This window comes from Phoenix dactylifera, chromosome 9 (assembly GCF_009389715.1).
Source record: "Phoenix dactylifera cultivar Barhee BC4 chromosome 9, palm_55x_up_171113_PBpolish2nd_filt_p, whole genome shotgun sequence".
In the NCBI taxonomy this organism is placed as follows: domain Eukaryota; kingdom Viridiplantae; phylum Streptophyta; class Magnoliopsida; order Arecales; family Arecaceae; genus Phoenix; species Phoenix dactylifera.
In genome coordinates this window covers 4750703-4766975 of record NC_052400.1, presented here as the reverse complement: position 1 = coordinate 4766975, position 16273 = coordinate 4750703, and the positions used below count along the sequence as shown (strand labels likewise).

The 16273-nt window shown below is 42.2% G+C and overlaps 1 protein-coding gene across 2 annotated transcripts in view; it reads left to right on the top strand.

The window, feature by feature from the left end:
- Positions 1-591: 591 nt before the first annotated feature.
- The window catches only part of LOC103696956 (pyruvate kinase 1, cytosolic-like), a 34091-nt gene continuing 18409 nt past the window's right edge, over positions 592-16273 (top strand). The window contains exons 1-4 of one of the 2 annotated variants that reach the window (XM_008778693.3): positions 592-870; positions 1125-1221; positions 1421-1518; positions 2043-2198. In XM_008778693.3, the coding sequence (XP_008776915.2) occupies positions 604-870; positions 1125-1221; positions 1421-1518; positions 2043-2198 (618 nt within the window). In that variant the 5' untranslated portion in view covers positions 592-603. The remainder of the gene's footprint in view (positions 871-1124; positions 1222-1420; positions 1519-2042; positions 2199-16273) is intronic. The other variant, XM_008778694.4, reaches the window with a different exon arrangement.

Here is a 16273-nt window from a genome sequence, read left to right as displayed (position 1 = left end):
AATTTTGATAACTTAATAACCCTTATGGACCCTCGTTCGGCTTTAAAGTCAACACATGATGAATACTTTATATTATTTATGTGATCATGGAAGAGAAAAAAAATCTATGCATTGCTTTAAATAATGATTACAATTACCTACAATAGCTTTCAGGACATGCGTTAGTCTAATAGGGGGAAATTTTTTGAAGTTGAGAGGATGCGTATGAAAATGAGCAAAACTGGGGTTTAAGAAGTCAAAATAATTTTTTCCCAATAGTACATGCGGTCAAAGCCTATAATGTGCTACAAAACATAATGGAGAGCCTTTGTTACATCTTATATGCTTTCTAATATGTCCATTATAAAAATAAATTATCGAATGCTGTTTGATTGGTTGCTTAAATTTTCAAAATTATGTTTAAAAATTGATGCTTTCCGTTTTCTAGAAGTTCCCTTTTTAAGTAACCAACGTGCGAAATCTGGTGTCGTCCGGTGGATTTGCAGTATTTCATTTAAAATATAAATTTTCATCCCTTCTTTCTTGATTCCAGACACGTTCGCATGCGACCAACCTGGTTTAGCGGGAGCTGTAGCAGAGAAGCAGACAGGCGCACACCGACTGATGATGGCAGGACAAAATACATTTATAAATGAAGTCACGGCAAAGGAAAACAAGCTGCTTTTGTGCCTTCTTTCCGTTTCCCCTCTTCTTTGCCCTGTTCTTCCCTCGCCGCTGTTTCAGCTGCTTCTGCTTGGGCGGTCGCCAGGCCTGTTCTGCTTCAGCTGCTTCTGCTTGCTTCATCCTGCAGGAGAGAAGAAGATGCATTCGGGTCGCCTGCTTCTCGAGGAGCCCATCCGGATGGCCTCCATCCTGGAGCCCTCCAAACCTGTAACTCGTTCTCAACCTCTTCCACCATCCTAAATTTTTTCCCTCCCCCCTCCTCGTTAATGGTTTCTTCTTTATCTTTATCTCGATCTTAGTCGAATTTTAGCGCTTTTTCTGAGATCCTCTGTCGCGCGTCTTCGTGGTTGTATGATTCGCGTCTCAGCGTTTTTTTTCCCCTTTTGGGTAGAGTTCTGCATGTGAAGGATTTGCAGCTGGAGTCCCCTCACTAACCTTTGATTTGGTATTCGTTGCTGCAGAGTTTCTTCCCTGCGATGACCAAGATCGTCGGGACGCTGGGTCCAAAGTCCCGAAGCGTCGAGGTGATATCTGCTTGCCTCATGGCTGGAATGTCCGGTATGCATCTACTTTTGATTTTTATATATATTTTTCTCTCTTCTCTCTTGCTTCATTTTGTTGTATTTGAAGCTTGCCTCCATTTGGATGTTTTGTGCCTATTTTTCAAGCATTCATAAGGGGAAGCTTGCGTTAGCTTAGTATTGAATGCTTCTATTTAGTGGGCTCTGGATCATATAATGGAATCTTCTCGTGGCAGTGGCACGCTTCGACTTCTCATGGGGGGACATAGATTACCACCAGGAAACCATGGAGAACCTGAAGAAAGCTGTCAAGAGCACCAAAAAACTGTGCGCTGTAAGTTTGCCCATTGGCCTTTTAACTTAAGGATCAAGTAATAGGAACGAGTTAATCTGTACCAATCATCAGCATCTTTACTCAGATGATTTCAAAAATAATACTCCCGTTCTTGCTGCATATCTTCTTCTTGCTCCTCCTGAATATTGATGGTATTTTTTCTCCCCACGAAGATATTTCTGTCATTTTTTATTTTGCTCTTGATTGGTACTCCTGATGCAAGCTGCTTTGTCTAAGATCAGAGTTCTTCGTAAGCTTTTTTTCTTCAGCATCTTTACTCAGATGATTTCAAAAATAATACTCCCGTTCTTGCTGCATATCTTCTTCTTGCTCCTCCTGAATATTGATGGTATTTTTTCTCCCCACGAAGATATTTCTGTCATTTTTTATTTTGCTCTTGATTGGTGCTCCTGATGCAAGCTGCTTTGTCTAAGATCAGAGTTCTTCGTAAGCTTTTTTTCTTCTGCGTGATACTCGTGCCTTTCCAAACAAATTAAATTTCACTGGGTGCCTCACTCTCTCAGGTCATGTTAGACACAGTGGGTCCAGAGTTGCAGGTGGTCAATAAAAGTGAGCGTGCTATCTTACTTGAGGCCGGTTCATTCATTGTTCTGACACCTGATCAAGAGAATGAAGCTTCGTCTGCACTGTTGCCAATAAACTTTAGTGGATTATCAAAGGTAGGTAGTAGCACTCTTCACATTGTCCTCATTGTTGCCATTTGATGATGCACAATGATTTTGTGAACCTCATAAACTTATATCTTACCGCACATGAGGCTTGAGTCAATTTGGTGTGCTTAGCTGAATTGGCATGCTATATGCTTACTCCATTCCTATTTGCTACTGTATTCCAGCTACCTATTTGCCGCATGTTGATGATGTTCCGTTACATTCGTTTGCTAATAGCTGTCGACTTTTAATTTCCAGCTATTTACTAATTCATCTTCTGTTTTTATTGATCTGAATTCTCTTGATGAGTCTTGCATATTTCCCTTCCCTTGTATGCTATATTGCTATAATAGGAAAAGATCCACATAATCTTGTCTCCTGTTTCATGAAAATTAGCAAAAAATACATCAAGAAAGAAAAAGGTGAAACGAATCTTATGGAAAACTGAAAAGGCAGCTACCTCATTATCAAGCAGATAAGTAGACAAATGGTCCAACAAGAGCAGAAGAGATTCAATGAGTCAGTGTATGGGGAGAGAACATTCTAACTCCTTAGTTGGACTATTTGCTTAACATTAGAAACCTGGGCATGACTCCTGTGTGTATCATCCTTCTTGAGTGATTCTATGGTTTGCCCTTTCTATGTTTCTTTCTAGGGCTTTTGTCAGAATGATATTCCAAATTTTCCCCACTTGAATGTTTTCTCAATCTGTCCGACCCTTGAGTATAAGCAAATTGAGACTAGAAAATGGAAGAAACTAAATTCTAAGTTGATTTCATGTACATGAGAGCGCATATACGCATATTCATATACATACATTAGAATTTAGTTTGAGTTGCATTCCTTTTAAGGGTTAAGAAAAAGAAAATTGCTAGCTGGAGATGTGTTTGCGATAGAGCCTTTTGAGTAGGGGAAAGTCAAAACAGAAACAAGAGCACCTCGTAATGCTTCTCTCTTTAAAATGTAATTTAAGAGCAAAGAAATAGTTTATTTGGTTTTTTATAAATCGCATCCAATATTTTGTCGATATTATGTATAAAGCTTTCCCTTATCACTGCTTACGAATCAAGACATAAAATATTAAGCTATATTCCGGGAAACACCTGGGGTTAAGTTTTTGTCAGAAGATGATGATAAAGGTGTTATTTTAAGTGTCAAAGGAAGCCATTTTATATTTTATGATGAAAATACTCTCGTCTTTTCTTCTCCCTACTTGTTGACAAAGTGATCATCCTATTATTTTGTGATCCCTATTAGGTGGATGATCTGTCTTCGCTTCTTTTGGATCCAAAGGTGGATGACTGCACTACGTTGAGGCATCGCCATCATCAAGATCTTGGTGCAGAGCCACAAAATCGAGCCTAGCATTAAGTTGATTAGTGCTGGTGTTGCATCATCACCCAGCTCATCAAGGAGGCTATGGAGATGTAGCACTGACTTGATTATGACGACCTCAGTAGGGTGTGACATGGAGCTAGGACATAGGGACCTTTGAGCGTATGAGCCCTGCAAGGTAAGGCCGACCTAGCAGAGCACATCGTAGTTGTTTGGGAATGGTTTGCAATCTCAGCATAATGGAGGAAGGGGGTCAGTGGTGTAGAGAGCCAGTGTATAGATCATCGTCGGCCACCAGAGGCCACAATGAGAAGCCAGTGCTAGCATTAAGGTACCTATATCCAGTAGAGGCTGGTTCAGCCCTTGCCCTGTATCAAACCTTGGTATTATACAGGTACGCTACAATTACAAATAGTAAGGTATGCCCAGTATAGGACAATACAAGTTGTTATGATGGACCATGTTTTGAATGGAATCCTCAAAAGAAAATGTACAAAATAATAAGATTTCGTAATTTTAATATTAGTTTCATTGTTAATCTGATTTTAGATGTTATGTCCATAAATATATTTTGAGTGGAATCCTCAAAATAAACTGTACGAAATAATAAGATTTGCCAATTCTAATATTAGTTTCATTGTTAATATGATTTTTAGATGTTTTGACCATATATTGGACTTTTTGAATATTCATAGTGTAGACTACCAAAATTAGGTTCGTAACCTCGATACTGGATCCTGTACTAGTACCATGCTGGTATAGTATCGGTATTGCCTGGTATGGGGTTGCGTTGGCATACCGAGACTTAGTATGTGTCCGTACCCAATCTCGGTTCAATATTAGTATGGTGCGGTACACTTGGTATGGGCAGTGCATCTTGACCAAAATCATTGTGTATTTTGGCTATTTTTAGTATACCTGAAACAAAGATTGCTCATTATCATCAAAGGGATAAAATAGGAGAAGGAAAAAGATAGCACTTATCAAGAGAATGAAAAAAGGTGGGAGATCAAAAGAAGTGCAAGAAGAAAATATTGTTGAACTGAAAAAAAAAGTACACCGAATATCCTCCTAAGTTCAAAAGCATACTCATGATAAGATGTGTCTCCATACTTTTCCATGAGTCAACACTCTTTTTCTAACATATTCCAGATTCTTCTCCAATACATAAAGAATGTTTAGTATGGTTCGCCCTCCTAAAGTATTTGATTTGAGAGAGCTCGAAGTAAAAAGCTGCACATAGAATAGGACTACTCAAGCGTGTAAGCTTGGTCTAAAATTCCTGAAAAACTAGCTTTTTATGATTACATTGATAATAATCCGGCAAAAGGGGGATTATTCAGAGTAGGCACTATGGACAAGAGATATTGAGAGAAATCAAGAATTCTCACTATTTCTTAGATTCATGGATCAAATTCGATTCAGTGGGATCTTTCACTTACATTTTTTTCTACTCTAAAATGCAAGACTTTCATAACAATGTCATTTTTGGTAAGCAAGGTTCGCGGCTCAGTATCGGACCCTGTATCGGTGCCACACTAGCACTGTCGGTACAGTATGGTACAAAATTTTTTCGGCATATCGAGTGTTGGTATACCATCTGTAACAATCCAAGATCTCATCCAAAATAGCTAGCCGGAAGTTATTATTTAGGCTCATTGATCCTGTATAAGTACCTAAGATCTACCCAGCGAATAACCGATGTGGGACTAAACACACGTTCGCACGGGTCTTCATATACTCCCCCCGTTCAAGCTCTGACGTTCTCGTCAGGCTAAAGGTTCAAATCTATTCAAATCTAATCACAAACACCACGATTGGCTCGTGGTCAGCCCCAATGGATCCGTGCTGTAGTGTCCCCTAGTCCACATAGGTTATGGGCTGGGTCCGCTCTGATACCATTTGTAACAACCCAAGACCTCACCCAAAATGGCTAGCCGGAAGGTATTATTTGGGTTCCTTGATCCTGTATAAGTACCCAAGATCTACCCAGCGAATAACCGATGTGGGACTAAACACGCCCGCACGGGTCATCACATACTCCTCCGTTCAAGCGCTGACGTCCTCGTCAGGCTAAGGGTTCAAATCTATTCAAATCTAATCACAAACACCACGATTGGCTCGTGGTCAGTCCCAATGGATCCGTGCTTTAGTGCCCCCTAGTCCACATAGGTTATGGGCCGGGTCCGCTCTGATACCATTTGTAACAACCCAGGACCTCACTTAAAATGGCTAGCCGGAAGGTATTATTTGGATTTCTTGATCCTGTATAAGTACCCAAGATCTACCCAGCGAATAACCGATGTGGGACTAAACACACGCCCGCACGGGTTCTCACATTATTTGTCTCAACCCAGGACCTCACCCAAAATGGCTAGCCAGAAGGTAATGTTTTGGGTTTCTTGATCCTGTATAAGTACCCAAGATCTATCCAGCGAATAACCGATGTGGGACTAAACACACGCCCGCACGGATCCTCACATACTCCCCCCGTTCAAGCCCTGACGTCCTCGTCAGGCTAAGGGTTCAAATCCATTCAAATCTAATCACAAACACCACGATCGGTCCGTGGTCAACCCCAATGGACCCATGCTGCAGTGTCCCCTAGTTCACATAAGTTATGGGCCGGGTCCGCTCTGATACCATTTGTCACAACCCAGGACCTCACCCAAAATGGCTAGCCGGAAGGTATTATTTGGGTTTCTTGATCCTGTATAAGTACCCAAGATCTACCCAGCGAATAACCGATGTGGGACTAAACACACGTCCGCACGGATTCTCACATACTCCCTCCGTTCAAGCCCTGACGTTCTCGTCATGCTAAGGGTTCAAATCCATTCAAATATAATCACAAACACCACGATCAGTCCGTGGTCAGCTCCAATAGATCCGTGCTGCAGTGTCTCCTAGTCCACATAGGTTATGGGCCGGATCCGCTCTGATACCATTTGTAACAACCCAGGATCACCCAAAATGGCTACCCGGAAGTTATTATTTAGGTTCCTTAATCCTGTATAAGTACCCAAGATCTATCCAGCGAATAACCGATGTGGGACTAAACACACGCCCGCATGGATCCTCACATACTCCTTCCGTTCAAGTTCTGACGTCCTCGTCAGGCTAAGGGTTCAAATCTATTCAAATTTAATCACAAACACCACGATTGGCCCGTGGTCAGCTCCAATAAATCCGTGCTGCAGTGTCCCCTAGTTCACATAGATTATGGGCCGGATCCGCTTTGATACCATTTGTAACAACCCAGGACCTCACCTAAAATGGCTAGCCGGAAGGTATTATTTAGGTTCCTTGATCCTGTATAAGTACCCAAGATCTACCCAGCGAATACTCGATGTGGGACTAAACACACGCCCGCACGGGTCCTCACATACTCCCCCGTTCAAGCCCTGACGTCCTCGTCAGGCTAAGGGTTTATATCTATTCAAATCTAATCACAAACACCACGATTGGCCCGTGGTCAGCCCCAATAGATCCGTGCTGCAGTGTCCCCTAGTCCACATAGGTTATGGGCCGGGTCCGCTCTGATACCATTTGTGACAACCCAGGATCTCACCCAAAATGGCTAGCCGGAAGTTATTATTTAGGTTCATTGATCCTGTATAAGTACCCAAGATCTACCCAGCGAATAACCGATGTGGGACTAACACACGTCCGTACGGGTCCTCACATACTCCTCCCGTTCAAGCTCTGACATTCTCATCAGGCTGGTTCAAATCTATTCAAATCTAATCACAAACACCACGATTGGCTCGTGGTTAGCCCCAATGGATCCGTGCTGCAGTGTCCCCTAGTCCACATAGGTTATGGGCCGGGTCCGCTCTGATACCATTTGCAACAACTCAGGATCTTACCCAAAATGGCTAGCCGGAAGTTATTATTTGGGTTCCTTGATCCTGTATAAGTACCCAAGATCTACCCAGCGAATAACCGATGTGGGACTAAACACATGCCCGTACGGGTCCTCACATATGTGAGGATCAAGGAACCCAAATAATAACTTCCGGCTAGCCATTTTGGGTGAGGTCCTGGGTTGTTGCAAATGGTATCAGAGAGGATCCGGCCGATAACCTATGTGGACTAGGGGACACTGCAGCACGGATCCATTGGGGCTGACCACGGGCCAATCGTGGTGTTTGTGATTTAATTTGAATAGATATGAATCCTTAGTCTGACGAGGACGTCAGGGCTTGAACGGGGGAAGTATGTGAGGACCCGTGCGGGCGTGTGTTTAGTCCCACATCGGTTATTCGCTGGGTAGATCTTGGGTACTTATATAGGATCAAAGAACCCAAATAATACCTTTCGGCTAGCCATTTTGGGTGAGGTCCTGGGTTACAAATTGTATCAGAGCGGACTCGGCCCATAACCTATGTGGACTAGGGGACACTGCAGCACAGATATATTGGAGCTGACCATGGATTGATCGTGGTGTTTATGATTAGATTTGAACCCTTAGCCTACGAGGACGTCAGGGCTTAAACGGGAGGAGTATGTGAGGATCCGTGCGGGCATGTGTTTAGTCCCACATCGGTTATTCGCTTGATAGATCTTGGGTACTTATACAGGATCAAGGAACCTAAATAATAACTTCTAGCTAGCCATTTTGGGTAAGGTCCTGGGTTGTTACAAATGGTATCAGAGCGGATCCGGCTCATAACCTATATGGACTAGGAGACACTGCAGCACGGATCTATTGGAGCTGACCACGGGCTGATCGTGGTGTTTGTGATTATATTTGAATGGATTTGAACCCTTAGCATGATACCATTTGTAACAACCCAGGATCTCACCCAAAATGGCTAGCCGGAAGGTATTATTTGGGTTCCTTGATCCTGTATAAGTACCCAAGATCTACCCAGCGAATAATCGATGTGGGACTAAACACACGCCCGCACGGATCCTCACATACTTCCCCCGTTCAAGCCCTGACGTCTTCGTCAGACTAAGGGTTCATATCTATTCAAATCAAATCACAAATACCACGATTGGCCTGTGGTTAGTCCCAATGGATCCGTGCTGCAGTGTTCCCTAGTCCACATAGGTTATGGGCCGAGTCCGCTCTGATACCATTTGTAACAACCCAGGACCTCACCCAAAATGGCTAGCCGGAAGATATTATTTGGGTTCTTTGATCCTGTATAAGTACGCAAGATCTATCCAGCGAATAACCAATGTGGGACTAAACACACGCCCGCACGGGTCTTCACACCATCCGTACCAGGTACCGGTACTGAACCGGGGTATAGTACGATATGCTCCGTACCGCATAATTCAGGCCAGTATAACGAATCATGTTGGTAAAGAATCTTCCCTGTAGGAAGGTCTAGCCAAAAATATAGGTCCGAGGAATAAACATTATATTCCTAATCTCCGTGCCAGCACATCTTCCAATTCTCAATGAAATATAGCTGAAAGAGGAGTTTAACAAAAAGTCCTTAGCTTCACATCTTATTGTCTGGACTCTAGAGTCATCTCATTTGATATCAACTTTGGATATGGTGAACGTGGCCAAAAACCTGTAAATTTTCATTTATTTTTTATCAATAGGTTTCTTATGGATAGGTTCTCATTGAACACTGAAGTTCTCATCATATATAATGGCAAGATGGGGCTTCTGCAAGTGTATGATGTTTTTTTCTAACTAATTGTTAACCATATGTTTGGGAGTGAAATCTCCAGCCCATATGGAATCTTGATATACATATTCCTCTTTTACGTAATACTTAGGAGATGATGTAGATGGTGTGAATGTAAATACATTTAAATTGTTTCACCAATGATTTTCAATTGTTTATTCTTAATCCCCTTCTTCTTGATAGCATGAAGTACCTAAAGAAGTGTAGAAAGATTAAATAGTATTGTAAAATTGTATGTGAGATTCTAAACACGACTTTGTAAAGTTACTCACAAGGTTTCATAAAACATTATGAAAAACCATTAATCTTAAGCAACTCCCTCATAAAAAGTGGATCTATGCTAGATTGTATTTTGGTTGCTTGAGTGTTCACAAGAAATTGGAGTAATATGACATGTGTTGAGTTCCATTTGACAAGTAATAAGAGGTTAGAATTCTTAAACTTATGGTGTAATAAGATTAGCAGTACTACCAATTAGTGTTTTTAAACCATTGACCCATTCAACATGCTTTATATTCAAGGTTACTGTTCAATTTTCGACTGCATAAAACCATGGTTTGACCACTTGGATCTTTTAACAGCTGTTAAAACCCAACCCCTGATTTACAAGTCTTATCTCATGAGAAAAACAGGAGCAGGCTCAAGAGGAAGAGAGCGAAGGACTAGTGGTGAATGGCTGGTCTCATCTCTGACAAGATGTTCTTAAACCAGCGGTACACCACTTTCCTCTTCCCTTGACAATGAACAGTGCTCCTCTTCCTCTCCTTCTATCTCTCTAGCAAGATTCTTAGGACTCCTTCCACTCAATTGAGGAGATGAACCCCTTAAGCCAATGCGATAACCTTCAAGCCCCACTAGAAAGCCTTTTCTCCCCTAGTGGCCTGAAGGTGGCGGCTTCTTCTTTATTACTAGCTTTGTCCTATTCTGAGATAGCTCAACAATAGCATTGCCCAGTTTTGAAGGGGCCATGATAGATAGAGGCCAAAAAGGAAGAGCAAGAGGAAGGATGAGAGAGATCAAACTGGGATCAGATCGTATTGGTTAGGGTTTCAATTTCACTTTTTTCTTTTCCTTCATAACAAGGCGGTTCAGGTCAAATGAGCTGTCCGGTTCAAATAACTGGTTTGATGGCTTGTGTTGTTTTTCGGCAGTTGTATAGTGTGATGTTGACCTGCTATGCCCTATGGGTGAAGTTGGACAGGGTATACTGGACTACCTGTTCAACTCCGACATCAATGTTTACAGCATCTTCATTATCGTAAGTGGTGCCTTTAAGATTCTTTGAAGCTTAAAGAGGCCTTTGCAAAGGTTGCTTGATCTATTCATGTTTGTCAATGTCCATACGAATGTACCAATCAACACATTAAAGAAGGCTAGAGATGCTATTTCTAATTTAACATGATTGCTGAACTTTGGCTCAATTGTGATTCAATGATGGTAGTGTTTCTTTATGATGAAGTTGTTAATTAGCCTTCAATCTCAAGATGACAGCATATTGGTTATATACACGTGAGTGATGAAGACTTATGTTTTTGAAATTATGGTTTTGGTGTTCTTGTAATTGATCATACTTTTCTCATTAGAAATTTGATACCGAACTTAGGGGTGGTCACTAGCTTGGTATGCCGAACCTGGCCGAAACGCTTGGCTCATCTCGTACCGAACTGATTTGGCATGGTTCAGCTGGTTTTTTTGAGAAAAGCCATGAATTGCTCGGTTCACACCGGTTTGAACCGATTCGAATTGCTCGGTTTGCACCGGTTTGTCTTCTCTCTTTCAAAAATAGAGAGGCCTGAGAAGGCCTCCCGAGTCTTCTCAGGCCTTTCTTCCCTTACATTTACAAACCTCCCCCCTCCTATTTCGCCAAAAACTTTGTGATTTCGACAATCAAAGGAGGATCCAACCCAAAACAAGATAAGATGGTTATCCGCCACCTCATTTCTTCCGTCTTTTTTTTCAATGTTGAAAAATGCCAAAAAATTGAAAATGAGGAGAGGTCATATCAAAATTTTTGATTTTGGAATGATTTTATGCTATGTTGTAGATCAATGGATGATCTACACAATGAGACTAAAATTTTTAATTTTTGTTAAATTTATAGTTTTTTAATTAAAAATATAATTTTGAATTAAAAAATTTAAAAAATAAAATTCAGAAAATAACTGTAAAATTAGAAGTCTGTTTAGGGGCATGTAAGCTATTCTCAATCTAAATTTGGTATATATTTATGCAAGTTTGGATGCAAAATTCGAATAAAACTGAGAAATAAGTAACCTCTGATGCATGCCTAAGGGCATGGTATGCGCTGGCTCAGCTCGTACCGGACCGGTCCGGTCTCTGACCGGTACGGTACGACAGTGGAAAACGGTTCCAACCTCTTTGGGACCGGAATCGAGCGGTACAGAGGCGTACAAGTGCGAGCGGTACAGAGGCGTACAAGTGCGAACCGATCTGGTTCGCATCGGTACACGCGCCCTTGCGTTGGGTGGTGCGCCCGCGCGGGCATGGTTCGCACTTGTATGCGTGCCCTCGCGTTGGATGGTGCGGCCGCGTGGGCATGCATGGGGAACCACGCAAGTGCGCTCTCGCATGCTAGGTAGCAGACCGGTTCGGCACCATTATGAATCGGTACTGAACCGGTCTGATAGGCCACTAGTATGCCTACTGGTACCGGTTCGGCGAATCTTGCCTACGGGATTTAAAAAAATATATGTAGCATCTATGGTAGAATTCTATATAAATCTGAGCTCAAATTAATTTTCTGAAAATTTAGTATTTATAAATTATTTTTAATTTAAAAATTACTAAAAATATATAATTAGTTAAAAAATAAAAAATTTAGTACTACGTATTGGATAATTCAAAAGTTTGTCGGTACACTTGATAGCCTTCTTGAGATGAAAGGAGGTCTATGTCAGATGTTTGTTAGTGCCAAGTGGTAGGAGTAGATTTGCGAGGATAGGTACTGAGGGGAGCCATATGGAGAACTTGATGACGAGGCAGATATTCTAGTAGCAGGCTAAAAAGATAGTAAAGGCTATGAAGCCATTATATGAAGTGTTTCAGGGTATGGACAATGAGAGGCAAGGTCTGACGAGCCGGCCCATACCGGCCGGTTTGGACTAGTCCGGCCTGTAATTGGTACGCCAGAGCAGTAAAAATCGGTACGGGCCGGTTCTGTGCCAGAGATGAAGAAGGTGAAGAGGAGAGGGAGGGAGGAGATCCGTGGCCGCCATTGGAGAGCCGCGGAGGGGCAGCGGAGGCCGGGGGGGGGGCGGCGGAGCCTGCGGGTGCCGACTTCACTTAAAAATTTCCAAATTAAAAAGCCGCGGTTGCGGCCTCCGCCTTGCCCTTACGGGTTCCCCCGCCCCCCCAAGGGCTTCGCCACCCCTTCGGCCTCCGCCGCCCCTCCGTGGCTCTCCGATGGCGGCCATGGGTCTCCTTCCTCCCTCTCTTCTCCGCGCGCTCTCTCCTTCTCTTCTTCTTTGGCTCCGGCGAGAAAGAGCTGGCCGGTTTGTACCGGCCGGTTTCGAAACGAACTGAAACCGTACCGATCCGGTAGGCGACCGGTACGCCTACCAGACCCAGTACAACAAATCTTGGCGAGAGGTATCCCCAAATGGGCTTCTTATATCATATAGTAGAGTGGGTAAAGAATTAGATCAAAGAGGCAGATCCGAACCATGCTCAGGAGTAATCAATATTGTTGAGCAGTGGTGGGACCACCAAATAGATAGAGACTTACATCTGGTAGGTAAGAAAGAATATTAAAAATTTGACTGCCCTTGTGTTTGTGTAATTTTAGTAAAACAATTATGAACTCTATTTGCAGCTTAGTATCTGAATCCGAGGTTCCAGTACACCGTACCTAGGATCAATTTGGGAGAGGAACCTTTGGTCGCCCTATGTTATGTGATGTATAAGATGGAGCCTGTTTCATAAGTTGTGGATGTGTCTACAAGAGGTAGGTTAACTTGAGTGGTATGTGTAAGCTAATTTGTATCTTCAATTATTAACATATTATAATTTGTATCTTTTTCGCAAAAAAAAAATATTTAGGGAGGACACTAACATTATTGGAGTCTTGACAGCTGTCGTAAGTAAGAAAGTTTGAATCTAGATATATTAGATATTAACGATAACTATTACTTAAGTTAATTTAAGTAGCATGTGTAAGTTAACTTGTGTCTTCAATTTTTAACATATTATAACATGTATCTTTTTTACAGAGAAAAATATTTAGGGAGGGCACTAACATCATTGGAATCTTGACGGTTGTCATAAGTAAGAAAGTATGAATCCAAGTATATTAGATATCAATGATAACTATTACTTGACGTTAGATAGTTACTAATATGATACCATCTTATATGTAATTTTCTTCAATACTTTTGTAGTTGAATGATGGATTCATGATCGGATGTCTTATGGGCCAGTTGCAGGAGTCAGAGTTTAATGAGCTAGGATCGCCTTCATGACTAATAGCCAATAAGGCTAGAGTGAATGCAGAGCAATGGGTAGATTGCAACATTCTACGTATGCTTTCAGCTGATCAGCCATAGCCACATGGGTCATTGGGAAGCCAATTATTATATGATTCCATGTCCGAGACATCCTTCTAGACTAGGAGTTGCTTAAACGCGGTCACCACGTTATCCGGTCGACTCAATCAGGAGGGCAACATTCATTCTCCCAACATAGTTTGATAGAAATTGTCACGGACAAGGTACGTGGTACCGATCGAACCGACGTATCGGTGGAGACCGGTACCGAACCGGTTCAAAAAAAAAAAGACGTGGACGCGCGCGCGTCTGTATTATGCCACAGGGTGGCATTAAATGCCACTTTGATGCATTAAAAGCCCACGTGGGCTGCCCCGTGCGGTGAGCTTGCATGGGGAACCGTGCGCTGTGCGTGGACGCGCGGTGCGCACCGCATGGAACGCGCGTGGGCGCGAATTGGGGATACGTTTCCCCACTCGTGCTTGCACCCTCACGCGCGGGCGTGCTGCCCGGTCTCTCTTTTTTTCTTCTTTCTTTTCCCTTCTCTTCTTCTTTTCGAGTCATTCTCTTTTCTTCCCCTCTCTCCTCCTCTCCTCTCTTTCCCCTCTTCTTCCGCGAGCAAGGAAGGTTTTCTTCCCCGCGAGGTGCTCGGGAGGAAGAAAGAGCCCCTTCGACAAGTAGTCTTCTCTTCTTCTTCCTCTTCTTTCTTCCTCTTCTTCCTCTTCTTTCTTCCTCTTCTTCTCCACGAGTACCGGTGCGAACCGGTGCAGTTCGCACAAGTATCGGGCTTGTACTGATGTGAACCGTACTGGTTTGCACCGGTACGGGCAAGAAATCGTTCGGTTCTGACCTCCTTTACCTCAAAGGAGGTCGGGACCGAATTCTATGGCTGTATTGTACTGATGCCGGCCGGTACGGTACGGTACAGGTTGAACCAATCTATTCCGACGGTTCAACAGACCTTGGTCATAGGGGGAAAGCAGGTAGCTTGTTAGCATAGCCTAAAAGGAAAAGAAAAGACAGTTGCATCCCTAACAAAGAGAGTGGAGGAGTTAGTTCACACAGATTTAGAGACTATGGAGAGTAGCGTTGGCAGTTTTGGTGATCATGGATTTGGTGGCAAGGGTGGGAGTGGAGGATATGAAACCATTATTTATGAGACAACCGTAGAATGATCTTCAGTTCACCGGTGAGTCCTATTTTACGTATGCTGTATAGGATAGGGACCATGGTGCATGAGCTAGTAGAGCTCGTGAGGATATGATTGCATATAGAAGACGAGCTCCTCGAGATCATTCAGGAGGATATGATGTAGCTGCAGATGACATTGTATGCAGAGTAGGATTTATAGACGTATTAGATTTCAAATCGTATGTTGGATCCTATTACCCGCAGCTACAGGCAGCTTATGACCCATATGGATATAGATATGGTGCATCTGAGGCATTGTCTTTCAGTGGCTACTACTCTACGCAGCTTGGAGCACTTTACGGATCGAATTTTGCTTCTGGCATATTTGGATGGGCTTCTCTATAGCCGTATTATCAGCCGGAGGACATCTCTTAGAGTTAGAGCTTATGTGAGAGATCCAAGACAGGTTATAACCCAGAGTGCATAACTTATGGGATGAGCGTACAAGACTACAATGCCGCTTGGTTATAGGGGTGGGCTGATGTACCTCTTGATTATACTAATAATCCAGATATTTACTAGAGATTCCATTTGACGAGATTCTAGATGTTGGTGTGTATGTTGTACTATAAAATATATAGTTGATTGTATTATTTTATATTTTGTATCTTACTAATTGATTTTAGGATATTTTATGTTGCTTCTTCTAGCGTGCAAAGCCAACGATTGTGCAAATTTATGATCGTTGCCTTTTTTCTTTATAGTTTGGTTTCGGCATGACTTTAACGCAAAATTCTAGAGTTAGCAAACCTAATGACATTGGTTTGATAAGTTTTTACCTTTCCAAGGTAGTATTATTTTAGAGCAATGCCATGGTAACCCAGAAAAATCACTCAAACATGAAGAAGCATTTAGGGTGTACCAAGGTGATAGAAACATTAAAAAAATCATTCAAAAAATCAAAAAAATCAAAAAAATTATTTTTTTATCGAATCTTAAAAAAATAAAAAAAGGATGTGCCGGTACGGAACAGGAATGCCAACAATGTCTTGTGTATCGGTATATTACCGACTGTAGCCAACTGGTATGGGTCCCGATACCGGCTAACCTTGGTCACTAACCTTATTGATGATTCACTTACTCTATTGGCTTGTATCCAGAACGTTAGGTAGAATGGTCTAGTTTAGGTCATAAATATGATTTGAAACACTACTCAACAGATGGTTGGGCGGCCCAAGTAGAAAGGTTGTACTTACAAGACTAGAATTGTGTGGAATTTAAAGGTTATAGGAATTCGAGCATATGCCTCATATCTAGTGCATTAGCTTAGTGCAGTATGTCTAGTATGTGGAAAGGCATCACGGATATAGAAAGGTTCTTATAGAAGGTACATAAAATGTGGTGAAAATGTATGCAATGCATAGATCCTGTGCTAAAATCCCTTTTTAGTATTTTGTTCCTC